The sequence below is a fragment of the Xiphophorus couchianus genome, chromosome 13 (genome assembly GCF_001444195.1).
Source record: "Xiphophorus couchianus chromosome 13, X_couchianus-1.0, whole genome shotgun sequence".
In the NCBI taxonomy this organism is placed as follows: Eukaryota; Metazoa; Chordata; class Actinopteri; order Cyprinodontiformes; family Poeciliidae; genus Xiphophorus; species Xiphophorus couchianus.
Window position 1 is genome coordinate 15,326,791 of NC_040240.1, and position 19,549 is coordinate 15,346,339.

At 38.9% G+C, this 19,549-nt stretch overlaps 1 protein-coding gene across 9 annotated transcripts in view; it reads left to right on the forward strand.

Annotated features, from left to right (window-relative positions):
• akap9 (A kinase (PRKA) anchor protein 9) overlaps positions 1–19,549 on the forward strand; it is an 84,649-nt gene that overhangs the window by 20,403 nt on the left and 44,697 nt on the right. For all 9 annotated transcript variants that reach the window (XM_028036862.1, XM_028036863.1, XM_028036864.1 and 6 more), the window contains 14 exons: positions 13–2,745; positions 5,823–5,888; positions 8,107–8,245; positions 8,356–8,420; positions 8,498–8,618; positions 8,715–8,812; positions 9,146–9,251; positions 11,147–11,372; positions 13,480–13,540; positions 14,232–14,549; positions 15,468–15,734; positions 16,484–16,626; positions 16,744–16,922; positions 18,588–18,805. In XM_028036862.1, the coding sequence (XP_027892663.1) occupies positions 13–2,745; positions 5,823–5,888; positions 8,107–8,245; positions 8,356–8,420; positions 8,498–8,618; positions 8,715–8,812; positions 9,146–9,251; positions 11,147–11,372; positions 13,480–13,540; positions 14,232–14,549; positions 15,468–15,734; positions 16,484–16,626; positions 16,744–16,922; positions 18,588–18,805 (4,740 nt within the window). The remainder of the gene's footprint in view (positions 1–12; positions 2,746–5,822; positions 5,889–8,106; positions 8,246–8,355; positions 8,421–8,497; positions 8,619–8,714; positions 8,813–9,145; positions 9,252–11,146; positions 11,373–13,479; positions 13,541–14,231; positions 14,550–15,467; positions 15,735–16,483; positions 16,627–16,743; positions 16,923–18,587; positions 18,806–19,549) is intronic.

The following is a 19,549-nucleotide window of genomic DNA, read 5'->3' on the forward strand; positions in this document are numbered from 1 at the left end:
ATGTCTCTTCAGTCAGGGAGAAGATCGGAGGAATCATTTGCAGAAAGGATAAAGGCAAAGGAGCTGCTGATCGCCGAACAAGAAAAGATTATTCTCAGTTGGGAGCAGTCGCGAAGACAAGTGGAGGAAGAGTTTGCACAAACAATAGAAGACAAAAATCTGTTAATTTCACAACAAACTGCAACAATCACTAAACATGAGCAGTCGTTGATGCTGCTGAGGCAGGAAGTCGTTCATGCAGGAAGGACTAAAGATGAGAAAATCATTCAGGACTCTGATGACAAAGACATAATTATTGCAGAGAAGGAGAGGGTCATTTCTGAACGTGACTCTGATCTTATCCGGTTGAAAGATGAGCTGGAAAACTCCGAAAAACATCTGCACGAGCTTCGGCTGCAAGTCTCTTTAAAGGAATCTGAGCTTGAAAAATGCCTGACTGAGTTAGGAAGCACAAAATCTGAATTAGTAACCTGCAAAAGTGAAATGGAGAGTTACAAATTGGAGCTGGAGAAGGAACAAAAGGAGTTGGAAAGCTGTAAAGGAGAGCTTGCGAACTCCAGACATAGAGAACGGATGTCATCCAGTGAAATCATGCAGCTCATGGGAACAGTAGAAGATCTGCAGAAACGCTACCACCAGGGGAGTGTGTCGGAGACCGACGCCTTCCAAAAAATGCAGGAAGAAACCGCAAGGAAGCTAGAACTTCTCAGGGCAGAGCTGGATGAAATGTATGGTCAGCAGATCGTCCAGATGAAGCAGGAGCTCTACCTGCAGCATGCAGCCAGAATGCAGCAGATGACTGAGCAACATCAGGCTGAGATCGAGCTCCTAAAAGCACAACATCAAAGTTCAAATCTCAGCAAAGGAGAGGTCGAAGCTCTGAACGGCAGAATCAGAGAGCTGCAATTTATTTTACAGCAATCTGAAGCAACGTACGATGAAACCAGACGGGAGCTGAGTCAAGTTGCACAAGAGAAGTCGAAGTTGCAGTCCAAGGTTGAGAGTCTTGTTGGTGATCTAAATGCTGCTAGACATCAAGTGGAGCAGGTCTCCACCAGGCTAGCGTTTCAGGAAACTACCCAGCAGCTCCAGGAGACCATCCAGGCTCTGAGGGACGAGCTGTCAGCTGCTCAGGAAGCCGCCGTTGAAGCAGAAACCAAACACGAATCCGAAATCACCAACTATAAGATCAAACTGGAGATGCTCGAACGGGAAAAAGACGCCGTCCTGGACCGGATGGCGGAGTCGCAGGAAGCGGAGCTGGAGCGCCTCCGGACGCAGCTCCTGTTCAGCCACGAGGAGGAGCTGACGAACCTCCGAGAGGACCTGCAGAGGGAGAGCTTCCTGAACGCGGAGAACCTGCTCAACGAAGCCGCCGTCCGGCACGAGAAGGCTTTGGATGAGCTGGGTGTCGGTCACGCTCAGCAGCTGGAGTTGTTACAGAAAGAGAAGACGAGTTACAGTGCAGAGAGGAACGACCTTCTGCGAAAGATTCACGGGCTGGAGGAAGATCTGAAGCTGGCTTTGCAAAGCTCCAAAACGGAGGAGCTGGTTCTACAGCTCCAGGAACTTCAGGTTGAACTCAAGGAACTTCGAAAAGGCGCCCAAGATCGAGTTAGGATGCAAAATCAAATCCAGTCTTTACTGAAACAGACGGAGGTTCTGGAAAACCAGAAAAAGGAAAAAGAACAGAAACTAAAGGAGCACGAGGATCAAAAGGAGACGTTGTTTCAGTCTAATAAAGCTTTAAGAGACAAGATAGAGACACTAACGGCACAGAACAATCAGTTCCAGCGACAGGTGGACGAGCTTCGCGAGGACATTGAGAAGCAGAAGAGCACTTTCTCTTTTGCAGAGAAGAACTTCGAGGTGAACTTCCAGGAGCTCAAAGAAGAGTACTCGAGTCTGGCAGAGGCGAAGACGCAGCTGGAGGAGAGGACACTCAGAGAGACGCTCGAATTTGAGGCGAAGATCGCACACCTTCAGTCAGACATCCGAGAGCTGGAGAAGCGGAGCAGCGACGTGAAAATGGAGCGCGATCTGATGGAGAAGCTTAATGTTACTTTGAATGAGAAGAAGAGCCAAGCTGATCGGCTTTCTGAAGTTACAGAGCGACTGATGGTTACTGAGACCAGAGTCAGGCAGCTGGATGAAGATTTGATCAAAGCCAGGCAGAAAAATTCAGAGGTCATCGCCAAAAATGAAAGCCTCTTAAAGGAACTGGAGAAAGCACAGGAGATTAGGAGCAAACAGAAAAAACTCCTTCATGAGAAAGAGCAAACTGTTGAGGCAGTTTCTCCTTCAGAGGATCATCGCCGTCAGATTCAGTCGCTACAGCAGGAGATGAAAGCTCTGACGGCTCGTTTAGGTGCAGCCGAAGCAGAGAGAGACGGCGCTCTGCGCACTCTGGAGCTCCACAGGCTCTCGCACACTCCGTCTCCGGCGGCGGCGCACTCCTCTGGGGAGGGACCCGTTGAGGGGCGAACCTCCCCGCACAAGCCGGCGTCCTCGGGGTCAAGCAGGCGCAAAAGGCGGCAGAGGTCGAAGCAGGAGCGCAGAGCCGGCTCGGCGGCTTCAGAGGAGCGACAGAGGGAGGAGGAAGAACGAGCGAAAAGTGCTGCAGAGGAGGAGATGTTGCCTCAGACGCAGAGCCGAGTTATGTCATGTTCACCGGAGAGCGCCGGTAAGGAGGACTCCGCCGCCGGGTACCAGGGAGACGGAAGCAGAGACTACATCAACACAGCGGTGAGCACTCACATGTTTCTGCTCTTTTCTTTTGCTCTTTGAAGTCTGAACAAATGAAGCATCCGTGGAAACCGCGTCACTTTGAATTCATTTAGTTTAGAGCTTTGTTAGATGTCTGAAGAGTGAATTCAAAGCCAGATCAGGTGTTGATTATTTTTTTTATTTCTCTTTTTCTGAGGAGAATATGACTGGAGCGGTTGAGCTCTGACAGATTTCCTCTCTAGTGAGCAACAGTGTTGATTGCAAATTGCCTTGGAGTCTGAAGGCTTGCTTTGAAAGGCAGCGTTTAGCAAGACCGCTGCCTTCAAAGATGCATTTTTTACATTTCTGCAGCCAGAAAAGCCGCACACACGACAGCCTGCATGTAAAATTCATGTGAGGACTCGACATGAAAAAGACCTCTGTACTGTTTCTTTTATTTTTTTATTTCTTTTGCTCGGCTTGTTCTTGCTGCCCACCATTAAACTCAATAACAGCTGAGAACAGATAAACAAGTCTGTTTACAGCTTTGAATTTGCCGTTGTGTAGAAATGTGTACATTCTAGTTTCTTTCCATCCTGCAGGGAGTGAAGGGTTTGAGGTGAGAAGCCATTTTAACCCAGTCACTTTCTGTCCGTGTCACCTCCAGCTGTGCCACAAACACACACAAAGCAAAAGATTGTGTACAATGTTTGTCTGCCATCTCACATCTGTGCTTCGTGATGCTTTAGTCATCTCCTGGGTTGGAAAAACCATCCCTGCAACTGGATATAACTTTCCTGCCCAAAAGCTGCTTTGTTTTTGGATGCCATTAAAAAGTCTTTAAAATTATAATTCATAATTGCTTTAAAACTAGTTTTAGTTTTGATCCTTAATGGGTTAAAGAGGAATTTTAATTAAGGTAGTTAATGTCTGCTCCGTCTCAGGAAATGATCCATAGCGGTGCATTTTATTCTGTCCATCATTGTCTTGTTTTGTCTGAATTTCTTGCTGAGGAGACAGTGCCTTGCTAAAACATTTACTCACCTTAAACTTTTTCACATTTTCTCACGTTGCAATTGAAAACTTTCATCTATTTCACTATGATTTAATGGGATGGACCAACATAAATGGATGGATAATTATGCAGTTTTTCTTTACGAATCTGAAGCATGTGGTGACTATTTCTATTAAGTCTCCTATACTCTAATTCCCCTTAGCTTAAAATTAAAATTTAGCTCAACAAATTATGTTCAAGAGGAGGGCTGGGTAATTAATCAATAACAACATACACTGTGATAGACATGTGATCAAGATCAGTAGATAAAACGTCCGATAGAATTATCAATAATTTCACTGAACTCCGATCGAGAACCGCATAGCATTCTGGGAGATGTAAGCAGAGGAAAGACTTTAGTTACTAAATTTCTCCTCCAGCAAGATTGGTGGAATTAACTAACTCACTCACTCTTTGGTTACCTAGCAACCCACTCATTCTTTGGTTACCTAGCAACAACCAGTTGAGTAACTGGCGCAGCAGCATCACTGTGCCTCGTAACTGCTTAGAAATAAAACAACAACGGTGTGGAGTGAAAACTGTGGATAAGAGGAAAGTTTGGCAGTATTTTAGATATTTTAAACAAAAACTAATAAATAAATCTAAATATAAGAACAGCTGTGCTACAAATTTTGTCGTACAGTTTACTATAAAATAACAAGAAATCAGATCTAACATTGTGGTAGCTTTTTAATTAGCAAAAAGTCCGGCTGTTGGTAAATTCAGTTCTGTGAAGGGCTCAGAGGTTTATTAAAGAACATTAGAAAATAAAGGGCATCATGAATACAAAGTACACAGTGAACACATAAGAGGTAAAGCTGTGGAGAAATTTAAAGCAGTGTTTGGTTACAAAATAATTTCAGAAGCTTTTACATCTCACAGAGGATTGTTCAACCCAGAGTATAGCACCAAAGCAAACCCACAAAGACATGGAAGCCCACCTAGTGACCTTTTGCAACTACGTCACTTTCGCCACGACGGACGTTGGAAGTGAAGAGCAACTGAAATTGTTTTCCAAAGTTGTTTTTGCCAGTTTATTCAACGCTTCTACTTGTTCGAGTCGAGCTAATTTGTCAGTGAATTTAACACACCTGGTTGGGGCTCATATACGGCGATATTTATAAAAATTGGAAATAACTAGCGTAGAAACCGAGCCATGCCTCCTCTCTCCTGATGTGTTGATTACCAACTTTGCCTGAATTCACATCTCATGATCTGTATCACCATGTCATAAACGGCGTTTCCCTTTGCGCCGGAGCGGCCCTAAAAACGTACGGAAGACGAGACGCTAACCAGTTTTTTTTTCCGTGCATGCTAGGCTACATGACGGTGCGACACTGTCTCCATGGTTACCAGTGTTTTTAGACTTTATGGTACCTTGTCCATAAAGCAATACTCGATATGTTTCTATATACATATGTATAAAAAAGAGGCTTAAAGAGATGGAGGAAAACACAGAATCCATAACAGTTTATGAACGTTAATCTTCTTACCTTGTAAAAAAACGTTGGGTGCAAATCCACGATTACACCGAGGGCTGCCAGTCATCATGATAACCGCTGCGATCCACCTCCGCCATCTTTCCTCGTCGTTGACTATTTGAAGATTCTAGAATGATTTGTGTTACAACAAGATTTAATTACACCTTTGGAATAAACTAAGTAATTTGGAAATTCAGTTTAATTCAAAGCCAAATTACGTCCTCAGTTGTGTGAAGCTGATGGAGATAAATATCCTAAAAGATTCGCAGCTGTAGTTGAGGCAAAGCAGTGACTCAGATCGAGGACTGAATACAAATGTACACCTCCCTTTTTAAATTTTTATTTGTTTAAAAAAAAGAAAAGAAAACTATGTAAAATGCATCTTTCATTTTTCATTAGGAGGTGGGTTTTTCTTTTGTTTTGTTGGCCTGTCATATTAAATCCCATTAAAATACACTAATACAGAGAGAGAGATGTGGAAAAGCTCAATGGTGATAAATGCTTTGGAAGGTGGTGTATATTTAAGGTTTTTTTCTCACTTTGTATTAAAACTGTTTTTTATATTCTGCTTGCTTATACAGGTGAGCGGACAGGGGATGGGCTGTCACACGGAGTGTGCTGAAGAGGAAGAAGAGACCTCTGAGCATGTAAATGTCACTTATGCTCACATCCTGCTCTTTGTCTTGAAGTTGCTTTGATGCATCATTCAGCTCACAGTAAAGGTTGATAGATAGGGGGGCTCTATTGTAAGGAATGCTTCAAACTGCACTCTTACAAAAGCAGATATTTTTCTGCTCTGTTGATGCTCCTGAAATTGTCATGCAGGGCCATGAGCACAGTTCGCAGAATTTTCGTTTGAGCGCAAAAGGGAGAATTTAATTGCAGAGCTTTGTGTTCTGCAAGTCGACAAACATCAGTTTAATTGCAGCAGAATCAAAGGAGCCAAAGAATTAGAGGAGAGAAGTGTAAAAGCGTGGAGCAGTCCTGTGAGGACAGGAAGGAAAGAGTGAAATGTCATGAAGTCACTGATTTGACACAACCTCTTAAAACAGGGTGAAGACGATTTTTCCCGAGGCTGCTGCCAAAATTAGTGATTTTCTCACTGTTTAATCAATAAAGAAGGCAAAGTAAACATTTAAATAAGCTACTTTAACAACTTCAGTTCTATGTGCTTTATTATCTAGATGAAAAAATCCTAGATAATAAATCTAGATATCTTATAATTGAAGAAGATCTGACTATCAGTTTGTGACCTGTACCACCAGCACCCTTGTGTTTTTTGATTGGCCTAGTCAAATCTGGTCTGAAATCAATTTGAGATGTTGTAACATAGCCCTTACATAATACCTAAAAACATTCCAGAGTTGTAAAGCTTTTTTAATTGTCTGATAAACTAAATAACATTAGAACATTTTTTCCCTCAATCTGCTCAGGTTATCTTTGTCTGATTGTAAAACCTGTTGCATGATCTTAAAATTTCAAGTGCAGCAGAAACGGAAGAAACATTTAAGAGTGCAATTGTCAGCAATTACACACATGGTCAAATGTAATTAATTAAAAGTTAGAAAGACAAGATAGACTTACTGAAAGCCCATTTTTAAAAATCATTTGCATTTATTTGTAGGGCTGATCTGCTTTTAGTAGTGGTTGCGTGTAGTGGCGAAGGGTCGCAGCACAACCGTCATCCATCTGTTTGTTCTCCGCTGACCTTCTCTCATCTGCATGCTTTGTTTAATCACCAACATCTGAGCTGCTTGTCAGGAAAGAGGCTCTCTCCTCCACACTGTCGGATGGAGTGATCGTATCATAACACCGCGTTTTATAGTACGGCCTAATTAAGATGTGGAGCACACTTTAAAGCTTGTAATCTCAAAAGGTTACAGAATCACAAATTTGTGCTGATGCATTATGAATCATTATGTTAAGGAGCCTTTTGTTGAGCTTTTTGTTGTTTTCGTCCAGAAGCGCAGATGGTTCTAAGCCACGTTTCTGCTTCAGAAATGAGATTGTTGGGATTAGGATTTTAATCTTTTATTTCCTTTTTTTTATGAGAAAATGGATGCTACAAAATTTAATTTATGGTTACATTTGATTTATCTTATAACTGTCATTTGCTGGCTGTTTTTATGTGTAATAATAGGCTAAATAAAGGGTGTCCAAAGTGCGGCTTGGGGGACATTTGCGGCCCCTTGACTGATTCTATGGGTCCACAATACAATTGATGCAGATAGATTTTTTTTTCTTTAATTAGACCAAACTATTACTTTCTCCAAAGTAAAACTCAAAGTAATTCTTTTAACAACCATGTTTTTTTACTTTCTCTTTAATTTCATCTTAAATATGATCACATTTATCAACTGACTTTGACTTAGAAACAGACTTTAGAGAACCCAAATCTGTTTTTGTTTTTTAACCTTTGCTTGATGCATATAAGCATTTTTAAAAGCGAGTGGCCCAAATCATGTTCTTATTGCTGAGAATAAGTAAAATGTTTTTCTTAATTTTTTTTTTTTAATTCAGGCCCCAAAATATTTGTAAACCAGATATCATTCTTTTTGTAACACAAAAAACTCTTTCAGTTTTGGATCTACAATGATTTAAACTTCCTTTTCCTGCACAAAGGCTTGCTTCTCTACTTATTTCATTAGAATTACTGCATGTTTAGTTTATTATTGAGCAGTAAAAACTAAATAAAATTTTTTTTGTCGTTTTGGCCTGCTACTATTTTTGACTTGACGATTTTGGCCCATGTGACAAAACATTTGGACATCACTTGAGTAAATGATTACATTTCTGTGCTTGTAGTTGGATTTAGTTAACTGATAATTAGTCTGTTTTAAAATGTGATTTCTTCTGTGTGTGAAGGAGGAGTGCAGGCTGCAGATGGAGGCGCAGCGCATCAGCCAGTCTCAGATCCACGCCGCTCAGCTGGAGCTGCTGCAGGAAGAGACGGACGCCTCTCTGGACCTCAGACTGCACCACCTGAGAGAGCAAAGCGGCCCGGGTAAACCCGTCTTTACTACAAAATGCTATCGAGCTGCAAGCAGCATGTCTTTACATTTATTTGTGCTTGTAGTACATCTGTGGTTGTCTGAAGTGTTTGTGCTTTCTCAGGTGGCAGAAAAAAATCCAAACACATGATAGAAGCTGTGTCAGAAGAATGCAGTGAGATAATTCTGGTAATTTTAACCTGAGATATCAGTTTTTAATTCACATGTTTCCATATTTTCATTAACTATTTTCATTTACATTTCAGTCTTTCCAGAAGATTTTTGGTAAAGAGTTTTTGGAGAGTGTCAACACAGCAGACCTGTCGCTTATTTCAGAGGAAAGACCAACAACTAGTGAATCCTCCTCCATTGTTCAGGAGGCTAGAGGTATACACTCTTTATAGAATTACAACAATAATCTATATGTTTTTCATCTATGTTCACTCTAATATTTTTCCTTATTTTAACCTTTTATTATTCTAGAGTTATACATCAATCTTTGGCAGGTGAGGGAGAAAATTAAGCATGAACATGATCGTCTCTGTCAGCTTCAAGATCTGCTGAGATCTGATGTGAATAAGGTAAAAATGCACAGATTCCTACACTGCCTTAAAGTTTTTCATCACATGGGTGTAATTACTTGCTTTATTCGTTCACATGTTTCAAATTCACCAAACGGGCAGATTCTGTTTTGGTATTGCACCTATAATAAAATCATTTCCATTTTACAGTAAAATTATAAGCATTTTTTAACCTAGAACTGCTAAATCTGGTTGTTTTTTTGGATAAATTATAATTTATTTAGAGTCTGTGTTGTTACTCAGCTGTTTCTGTCTCACATAATGCAAAGTGGACACTTTTTTTTTTAGTAGCAGAGCACTAGTTTAATAGAAAAATTCAATCTAATCTCCTAGATAAGTGAGCTGCAGGTGGCCTATGATGTACTGAAGATCAACAGTGAGAAGCAGCTGTCTGACCTCAATGCACAGCTTGCCACAATAAGCCTTCCTTCAAGCAGAGGTAAATCTGATCACCTCTCCAAAGCTGCTGCAACACATTTTCTCATCTTACCATATGTATTTGTGTTTAGCAAAATGGTGTTTTATCTGGCTCTTAACCTGACTAGAGTTGAGCTCATCAACTCTAGTCATGTGTTTAAGTGTTTGGATTGTTTATTATGCACATTTATTTGTATGTTGGATGTGTATTGGGGTGTAGGATGTAGATATTAATGTGTGCTACTGCATTCAAACAGAGTTATTAGTTTGGTTCATTTTAACTGATTGAATGTTTCTTGACCTACAAATCCAGATATTTTCTAATCATTGTTAAATTATCTAATGGACTTTTCAGCAACCTTCTACATAATATGAAGAACACTTCCTATTTGATTAATTGGCCCTTTGCGCATTCCTCTGTTAGAATCCTCAATTATTTCAAAGCAAAACTAATTAGGGCTTATTGGAGTATTAATTACATAAGAAATGTTCAATTAACCCATGCTTGTGTAAAAGACTTTGGGCAAGGAAATACCATTTTCAAAGTCCATATGAGGTCTAACTCATGGGAGACTTTTAGTACTCCAATGTTTTTGTGAAATATAAAGTAAGTATGAAAATTCATTATTACAAGGAAAAAACTTAAAATGTCTTAAATTATTTTTAAAAGTTAGGTAGCCTGTATAATTCCCACAGAACTTTTTAATTGTTGTTGTTTTTGTTTTTTTTTCTAGCGTGACTTTTCTGTCAGGCAAAAATTTGAGTCGCCCTCAGACGTCTTCGTTGTTTCAACTCAAAACGGTTGAGACTAGCGCTAACTAGCTGTCATGGACATTATCTATACATGTAAATAATAATTTAAAGTATTTATACATGTATATATATTATTTGTATAATATACATTTAGAATTATACGGAAATAATATCTGACTAGCTGCTAATATACCGGTGCTAGCTAGCTAGCCTGCTATTTGCGTCCATCATGGGTAAGTGCCAATTTACAGCCAGTTGGCTGGATGAAGTTCATACATTTCTGTGGAGCTATAGGTCTTAAATTCTATACATAATTGTCTTTAAAAATTTTAAATTTGAGTTGGTGAAACCTGCTTAAACTTTAATAATTGTAAAAAAAAAATGTTATTGGTAAATAGTAAGTTTGTCTGACAGCATCTCAATTATTGTCTAGTTTCTGTTTTTGAAATTTAACATTAATAGATTTTTTTTTTATTTAGTTAATTTTACAGTTTAAAACAAAATCCCTGAACTCTTAATCTAATGCAGGGGTGTCAAACTCCAGTCCTCAAGGGCTACTGTCCTGCAGCCACAGATACAAAACACTGGGATGAAATGGCTTAATTACCTCCTCCTTGTGTAGATCAGTTCTCCAGAGCCTTAATGACCTAATTATTCTATTCAGGTGTGGTGCAGCAGAGGCACATCTAAAAGTTTCAGGGCAGTAGCCCTTCAGGACTGGAGTTTGACACTTGTGATCTAATGCAGAGTGGATATAAATTCAGCCGCTATTACACCAATGATGCAGGTGGATTTACCATTTACCAAAAACTCTGATTTTCAGCTCAGTGCAGCTGAAAATAAGCACAGATGTGCCATTCTCTCAGTTTTATCCTTCTTTGCTTGCTGATAAAAAAAACTAAATTCTTTACTGCCTTGTTTCAAGTGCTGCAGACCTTGAGCTTCTTCTTGATATTGTGCTTTTTTAAATCACTGTTCACTAGTTCATTTTTCACCACAGATTCACTAAGATTAGCAAATTTCAAATATTACTTCTTATTTTATCTATTTATTTGCTGCCTTTATTTCCTTTTCCTTTTTATTTCTTATTAATTTAAATTTTTTATACTTAATCTGTATTTATCTAACTGTGTAAAAACCACAGTCTTATTTCTACTTTCTTAGATCTGCAGGCCAGGGAATCGGACTTGACGTCGGTGGAGCTCCAGAGGCTGAAGGCCGAGGCTCAGGTGAAGCAGCTCCGGCTGGAGGAGAGTCACCAGCAGGAAATGGAGCGCCTCCGGGCCCACTACCAGCAGCAGGCAGCGGACATGGAAGAGCGCTATGCTACAGAGCTGTTTGTGTTGCAGCAGCGACTGCAAGAAGCCACAGGAGCCCAGACTTACTACAGGTGATCAAACAAAAACATTCAGTCTCCTATTTATTGCCCACAGACATATACTCTCCAAATCTTAGTTTGGTAGATTAGCTGATGTTCTAAAAGTTGGTGCATTTTTCAATCCAATCTCATGTATCAATTTTTATTTTAGTTGCTATATGTTTCTAAAAAAAAATGTAAAAATCAGTAAGTATTTTTATAAAAATCTACGGTCTCTACAGTTACGTTTTCGTAGCTTTTACCACCTCATTTCGGGAACTGCTTTTAAAGGTTGAGGTTGATTGGTTGGCGACATTTAGAGAACTGTAAAAGGATTGAGGTACCAACTTCATACAGATGCTTCTGCAATAGAAAGGTATCTGATCTATCTGACGCAGGTCAAGAGTCCAGTTACAAAACATTCAGCAGTGCAGCTTTTATTTATACACAAACCTCTAAAAGAGCCTCTTAAACCTCTTCATATAACTTTGTGATCCAAGTTGAAATTGTTAAAATGTGAGAAAAAGATGACAGGTTAAAGTAAAAGATAAGCAAATAAAATAGTTGCAGGAATGCATTAATTTGTGTATTCCTGCTTATAAAAGCTGAGCATGCCGGTGGAGGAAAAAGGTGAATATATTATGAAGATTTTTAGTCGTTAGAGCAGTTTTGGTGCAGATCTTATTTGAACACTGTTCAAATCTAACTTAAAGATTTGTTTCTTCTTAATGCCTAAAAAAAAATTTGCTCATATTGTGTTTATTTGTATCTCATTTATAAATTTGTCTCAGCTAAGATGGCAGTAGCCTGCACCAGAACTTAAATACAACACACAGGAAGTTTAACCTGACAAAAAACATTAAGGTTCTTACAGATTGGATTCTAAAAAGACAGCCCTCCTCTCAGAGTAAAAATGCTAATTTATTTCATTTGCAGAGACAAACGAGTTTTGAAAAATTGCCAAAAACTAAAAAGATTCCCCACTGCAGTTTTAAATGTTTTCTATTTATTGTCTCCATATTTTTTTTGTCATTAATTTTAAACTGACAAAAAAAGGTAAAAGTTGCTTGTCTAAACTACATTTGAGTTTCTCGTTTATCTGAAAGAAATGACATGTTGTTTATTTAAACAGTTATTTGCTGAAGTCTTGAGTCGTCTCTTATTTCTTGATATTTTGTTTCTAAAGTAATTTTTAAAGCTAGTAAGAAAGTTGTGCTCCTATGAAACAAATCATAAAGAAATAAGAGGCTTAAATTTTGTGAACGGTTCTCCTAATGCTAGGCTATATAGAATTTTATTGTGAAATTTGAATGGTGGTAAATTATTACCGCCATTCTGTTGTGATCATTTTATGAATACTATAAGCATTGTGCATAAAAACAGATTAACTGCTAAAGTATCTTTTCCCTTTGGCTCTGAATTCAAAAACATTGTTTCTTCTTAATTTGTAATAAACATGATTAAGATCCACAGGTTGTTCACCTCGTCACAGAATTTACTTTCTTACTGTGGTTCCCTGCTGCCCTCCACTGTTTGATTTTATAACTATAAAATATTAAGTATTTTCTTTTACTGGGTTCTCATAATACATAACTAAAGTAACACATAAAACCGGAGTTTTATGTTTCTATAACTTATAATCTACTATTCAAATCTACTCGGTAGATATTAATGCATAATATTTTTGTATAAATACTTGATTTCTCATTATTTCCATTCATTCCTTCAGTTTGTGGTTTGTGAAGGTTCAGTTTTAAATTCTGACAGTAGCATAAATATTAGCCTTGTAAACTTTTGTAGTTACACTTCAGATATAGTCTAACAAAACACTGACAACTTCAGCATTTTCTCAAGAACATACATTTGGTTTCATGTGCACGGCCTGATATAAATAGAAATAAATTATATAACATACATGTATATTTTGGTGTTTATATTTTGAAGCAAAATTTTAGACTGGAAAAGTACTGAAATTGGAGATAAATCTGTGAAGAAACCTTGATAGAAATTTTTATTCCATTTATTTCATAAAAAAATGTGTATCTCCTGATATAACTGCATGTTTAACACCTTAGTAGATGTTTACTTTTGAAGTACATTTCAGAAATGAATGATGATTGTTGTGCTATTTGTTTTGCAGCTTGTCCAGCACTCCAGAATTCGGCTGTGAGGGGACGGAGGAACGAAAAGAGGAACTAAAGGTCTGGTTCTTACAGTTTACCTCCTCCTGAGCCTCATGCATCAACTCCTATTACAAGCTGAAGACGCGTTAAGATGCTTTGACAGCTACGGGTTGATGGTTAGGGAGGAGTTGCAGCCTTTAGGCTAAAATTTGCCCTAAATCCACATCCAATTGAAACGCCACTGGCGACCTCATGAGTGGACCTATATCTAATGATTTAAAGGATCAGACATTATATAACACTGTCCCGACCAGGCGGACTTATTCTAGTCTTGGAGATTGCATGAAAGGAGGATTCTGTCTTGCGTGAGTGAGCTGCGCTCCATTTAAGCTAACGCTCTAACTTCTATCCCCTCTCCTAGGCTGTCATTTAGCCAGTCCCTTCATCCCGATAGCTTATATTTTAAAGCTCTCATATCTGCACAGAGTTTAGAGGGAAAGACAGAAGATGAAGATGAACGGAAAACAAAAACATCTGAAATGCTGTAGAACAGATTATAGGAGGATATTTTCTAGAGGTTTAACCTTAAAATTGAAGTAAGGGACTAAATTACGAGAGTGAGAGTTAAAAATTTAGCTTTTTATTATTTCCGGAAGCCTGGAGAGCAAACTACAATATTTATCAATTGTGATTAGTCGTTTTGGCTCCAATGGGGAACGAATTTGCTGCTACTATTACATTAATTGTTATTTTTCCTATCTCTCCTCAGGACCAGAGTGAGGAAGATGTTTCAGAGGGAGACGCAGGGGTGCGCCGCTCTGCCAGGCCGTCTAGCCTGACGCCGCAGCTGCAGGCGCTCAAGAAAGCTTTGCACCACAAGTACGACCAAGAGGTGGCAGCTCTCAAAAATCAGCACAGCATCGAGCTGCGAAGGCTGAGAGAAGAAAGGGAACACTGGGGAGGCAGAGGAAAGAGAAAACTGGATCGTAACGGTGTGAACGGAGCCGGAAGCTTGACGGAGAACCTCGGCGCCGCTGGACAGGAGGACAGACTGCAGCAGGAGAGGGTGGAGGAGGAAGTAGCAAAGGTAGTAACGTAACATGTTAGGTTTTAATTGGGGCTGGCGATAAATCAGTTTTATTGTTTAATTAACTTTTTTGGTTTTTGAAGGTTTCGTTTTTGGATTTCCATATTCAAAGTGACGTCATCTTCTTAGACAACTTTCTGTTTATTAATCTTATGAGAACTCCAACACAAATAATTAAAAATTAAAATGAGGAATGTTGAGCATTTTGTGAAGTTTGGTGTAGGTTTGACAGGAAACGCTTAATAGAAATATTTAATCTTAACACATCTGCTTAGAGTTTTTGTCAGTAGCAAAACTTTGAAATGGTCATGCAAACGAATGTGTCTATTTTGAAGAAAATACCCAACCAGAGCTGGTCACGTCTGATCCTGATTAGCATATCAGAGCTCTTTTCAAATTAAAATAACCTTTTCTCATTATTTTAAGACATTTTTCTGGTAAAACTGTGTGTTTTTTTCTTATAATTAATCAAAAATTCTTGTAGCCTGGCCCCAGTACTCCATTATACAACTCTCAGAAGGGATAAAGAAATAAAAAACACTTTTGGAGAATATTTTCTGTCATTTGTAATTTCCTTTTTAGAAAATAAAGTTAGAAAAATAAATCAATTTGATCTGGGATGAAAAATCTGATATTTTATTTTTAAGCCACATTGCCCAGCTCTAGTTTTAATAAAAATTTTGTATCTACCCTGCAAAAGTTTTGTTGGAATAATGAGAGTAGCTCTATAACTCATGCTGCATAAATGCACATTTTCTTGATTTTTGTGGATATATTTTGGTTTGTAGATTTACTGTAGCTCATGTACTGGGCCACAACAACAAAAGAAACACCCAAAACATTTTTTCAGCCGTTGTTTACCTCTGTTGTATTTAATCACACAAATAAAAACTTAAGATCATATTTTGTTCTTGACAGGCCATAGTCCAGATGTCCGTGGAGTTCGCACAGCAGACTGAGCTGGCTCGGATCCGGAGACGAGCCAGCCAGACGAATAGCTCCATGCAGACCCAGATGGACGAGGAGGTCGACGGGGAGATGGAGGAGCAGACTCCCAGGGCTTCCCCGCTTGCAGGTGTCTGGTTAGAGGAGCCGGAGAGAGAGAAACTGGAACGGGAACTGGAAGAGAGGAACGCTGAGATCAGAAAACTGAAGGAGGAGCTGCAGAAAACTGAACTTGAGCAGGTCAGTTCACGCTTTTCATCTAAATGTGTTGTTTCATAGATTTTATAACATCTTTCATTAATTATTTAAGGAAGTGTTTTAGGTTTTGCATCAGTTCACAATGCTTCTTCATAAATTTGCAAAAGAATCAAAGTTTTAATGTTTGTTTTTACACAAAAATTTTTTATTTCTTAGTCTTGTTTTCAGTTTAAATGACTGTTAGATTATATTTAAAGTAAAGCATTTTTTTTACTTCATTGTTGCATTTACTTCTTGAATATTTACCATTTTCTTGAAAATTAAACTACTATGAATTAAGTTCTGGTAAATAACAACAATAAACAACAGAATATTTCAGTGTTCTGGGCCAGTTTGGGGGATTTTATCCTAAAAACTCAGACGTAGCATGATATAAAATGCATGGTCCATATCTTCTCTGAGCAGAATAAGATGCACTGCGGCTGCTTTTCCACTGGGGGGAGCTCTTGTCTGTTCCCGTCTGTATCCTTCAGGTGCACCTGTTGCCATAGCAGCACAAAGATACTAGTGTTTCTCTGGGCTCCGAGGGAGTTAAATTGTGTCTTTGTGCTCATAAACAGGCAGTGTTTCTACCTATGCACGGCTCTGGCTTATTTGAATTTACTTTTCCTAATGTTTGCACGCGTGGTGTTGCAGTGTCCAGTGCAGCTTAGTTTTCAGCAGCCTGCTTGTTTGGCTGGAAGTTTGAAATGACAGGGCTGCTTTCTATTTTCTCTCTGCTGCCCGTTCAGGCCTTGAAGAAGAAAGACGATGGTGAGGAGCAAGATGAGGAAGAGGAGGAAGATTCAGCTCACACAACTGTAGATGAAGAACTCAAAATATCAAGAATATCAAGGCAGGATGATGGAGAGTCTTCAGATAAAGATACTGAAAGGTACAACTGTAATTGTACAAAACATTCTGAATGAGGTTATGCACAATTATATGGTGGACTAAATGTTAAAAGTCTTAATGAACCAGCTAACATTTATTTTATTCCCTCAATTTTTAGAAAGTTGCTGTGTGAAGCCAACAGGAAGCTCAGCCAAGTGCTTGTAGACGTCCTGAAGACGACTGCTGCAGCTGAGGAAACTTTAGGCCTCCACATGCAAAGATCGTGTGAAGGTTCAGCTGGAGTGCAGCCTACCGAGTCGAACACACAGACACAAACCTGCCAGAGTGACCATCCAGGCGAGTAACATTATGCTTTAGAAAACACTTGAGTTAACTTTTGGTTAAACAGTGAAGAGTCCAAGTTAACAGCCTCCAGATGGCTGGATGTGTACCAGACCTGTGTTTACTCTAAAATGTTCATTTGTTGCACATTTTAACAGCCTTGCTTAAACACAGAATCATCCAAGTGTATATCATTTTGTTGTAAAACCAACTATGTTCAGGTTGTGACAGGAAACAATATCTAAACCAAAATGCTAGTAAAATGTTGGAAGTTGCACTAAAGATAATTATAGCAACCATTGAGATCAAACTAATCTGTTGCTGGCAACTGTTACTGGAATCTAAGCAACGTTGTTTCAAATGTTGCTTTGTGTCTTGATGGTTTAACTGGTATTTTCTATTTCCTTTCTGATTTCCACATGATGGAACGCACATAATTTTATTGTTTGTTCTCTGAAATGCAAATAAGATATAGGACAGATAAATCGCACCATAGAATTTAAAGACAGTGTCTCATTTTATCAAATTAACTCATTTTAAATGAGTAATTTATTGTTCCTAGACTCTAAAATATTTATTTTTCTATTAACCAAAAATTATGGATATCTTGTAAAAGATGTTAACTGCTTTAAATACAATTATTCTGGATTATTTGTGTGAGTTTATCAAGAGTTGTTTTGTTTTAATCTCTGTTATTCTGTGCCCACAGTAATTCAAAATATATGGGTATTTTAAAAGGTAGTAGATGCTTTAACCCTTGAAATCATTTAATATTTATTTGTCTCCTGTACCACTAAAATCTTGTTTTTCCACAGTACCGAATATATGAGTGTTAACGTTCAGTCACTGGTGGATTAAAAACATGTGACATGAATGCAAATTAAGTTCGTTGCTTGTTGGATTATATGTCAGCATTTATTTATATATATATATATATATATATATATGCACCTGAGGGCAACGTTAATCTAATCTGTGTTTTCATGGAAATACATTTAAGATATAGTTCAGCAGATATTTTCCAGTTTAAACAAAACATGAAATACATAAACCTATTAACTTGGCGCTTGTGCAACAACAACTCATAAATGTTTTAAACACTTAAACTTTTTTGGTGATTTATATTTCTAATAGTTAAAATGATTATAAATCTCATGAGTTTTATGTTATACCTGCAGAAGCCAGCCATTATATCCTGAAATCCAATTTTTTTTTAATGGTTCAGCTGTTTTCTCTAAATTTACAGCCTGTGCAGTTTAGCTGCTAATCATCTTCTTCTTCCTGTGAGGTTTTATGAAAATAAGAAACTTAATAGCTAAAGGTTTATTTCATTACCCACCAAAATGTGTCTGCTGTTGATGTATTCTCCTTCTCCCTTTAAAGTAATGATTAACACCCATTTGCATTCTGGTCAGTCCGGTTTATGAGCGGTACATAATAATTGCTGTGAAATCTGTCAACCTGTTCAGCCTGTACTTCGTAGCTTTTACGTAATTGCCATTGTGCTTTTGTTAATATGATGCTCACCTCTGCAAGAAGACCTTAAGAGAGTCATAATATGCACACATTCATATAAATAAAAATTTTTTCTGTCTGATCCCACAGAAACTCGCCAGAGCAGAAAAGCTGGTGCTGACACACATTCATATAAATAAAAATTTTTTCTGTCTGATCCCACAGAAACTCGCCAGAGCAGAAAAGCTGGTGCTGACACCAGGTTCCGGTCTGGTAAGTTGGAGGCTGAAGAGGTTTTGGAGATTCCCCAGGAGATGATGGACCGGCTGCTCCTTGGGGCAGAATCGCAGCTTGAGAGCGAGGAATATTTCCTGGGCATCAGTAGACGACTTCAGGCAGCTGTGGAGAAGATGTTGATGACCATAACAGACACGACTAACCAGGTATGAGGCCACCGTTGGTGCCAGAATTCAGTGTCCACCCCTACTCATATATTACTTCATAATTAGATAAGCGCTAAGAGAGAAGGAGAGATAGACAAATGAGGAGCTTAATTTGGGGTAAATGTATAAAATAACAGGGAATGGTTGTTGTTCCCTTTGATTCCACAATGCCAGCTGCATGCTATGAGAGCACACAGTCTGTGATCTCACCTGAGTGACTTGCATGTGAAAGGGCAGAATGACTTCTAGTTTCTGTTCATTCACATTAATATTTCTCCACCTGAACTGTTCATAATAATTAATACTGTAAAAGATTCAATTAACAGCACAGAACCCCAAAGAAACAGACTGCTACAAGTTTCTGCTTGCATGTTCTTGTGTTTGTGTCTATAAACAGAAAACTCCAGTGACACATTCAGGCTTTCAAAACATTTTAAAGACCTCTAAACACTGCTGACCCCCCACCCGTGGGTTTGTGCGCCTGTTCATTTGGAGACATAATGGGGATGAGACGGCAGAATGTGTCCAGAATTCACACACAAAAGAGCTGCCTCATTCCCTCTGGTTGCCTGTAGATACGAGCCGTATTTACACAGAGCTTTTTGTGTTGGCCAAGCAGCCTATCCTGGTCCGGACTCGCAGAGCGGCTCCTCCCCCGCAGGGTGTCCATGCAGCGCTCCCGCTGCGTCCCGTGTCAGCTCGCAGAGATGGGGCCAGCTTAACTAGGCCATTGAGCGTGTTACA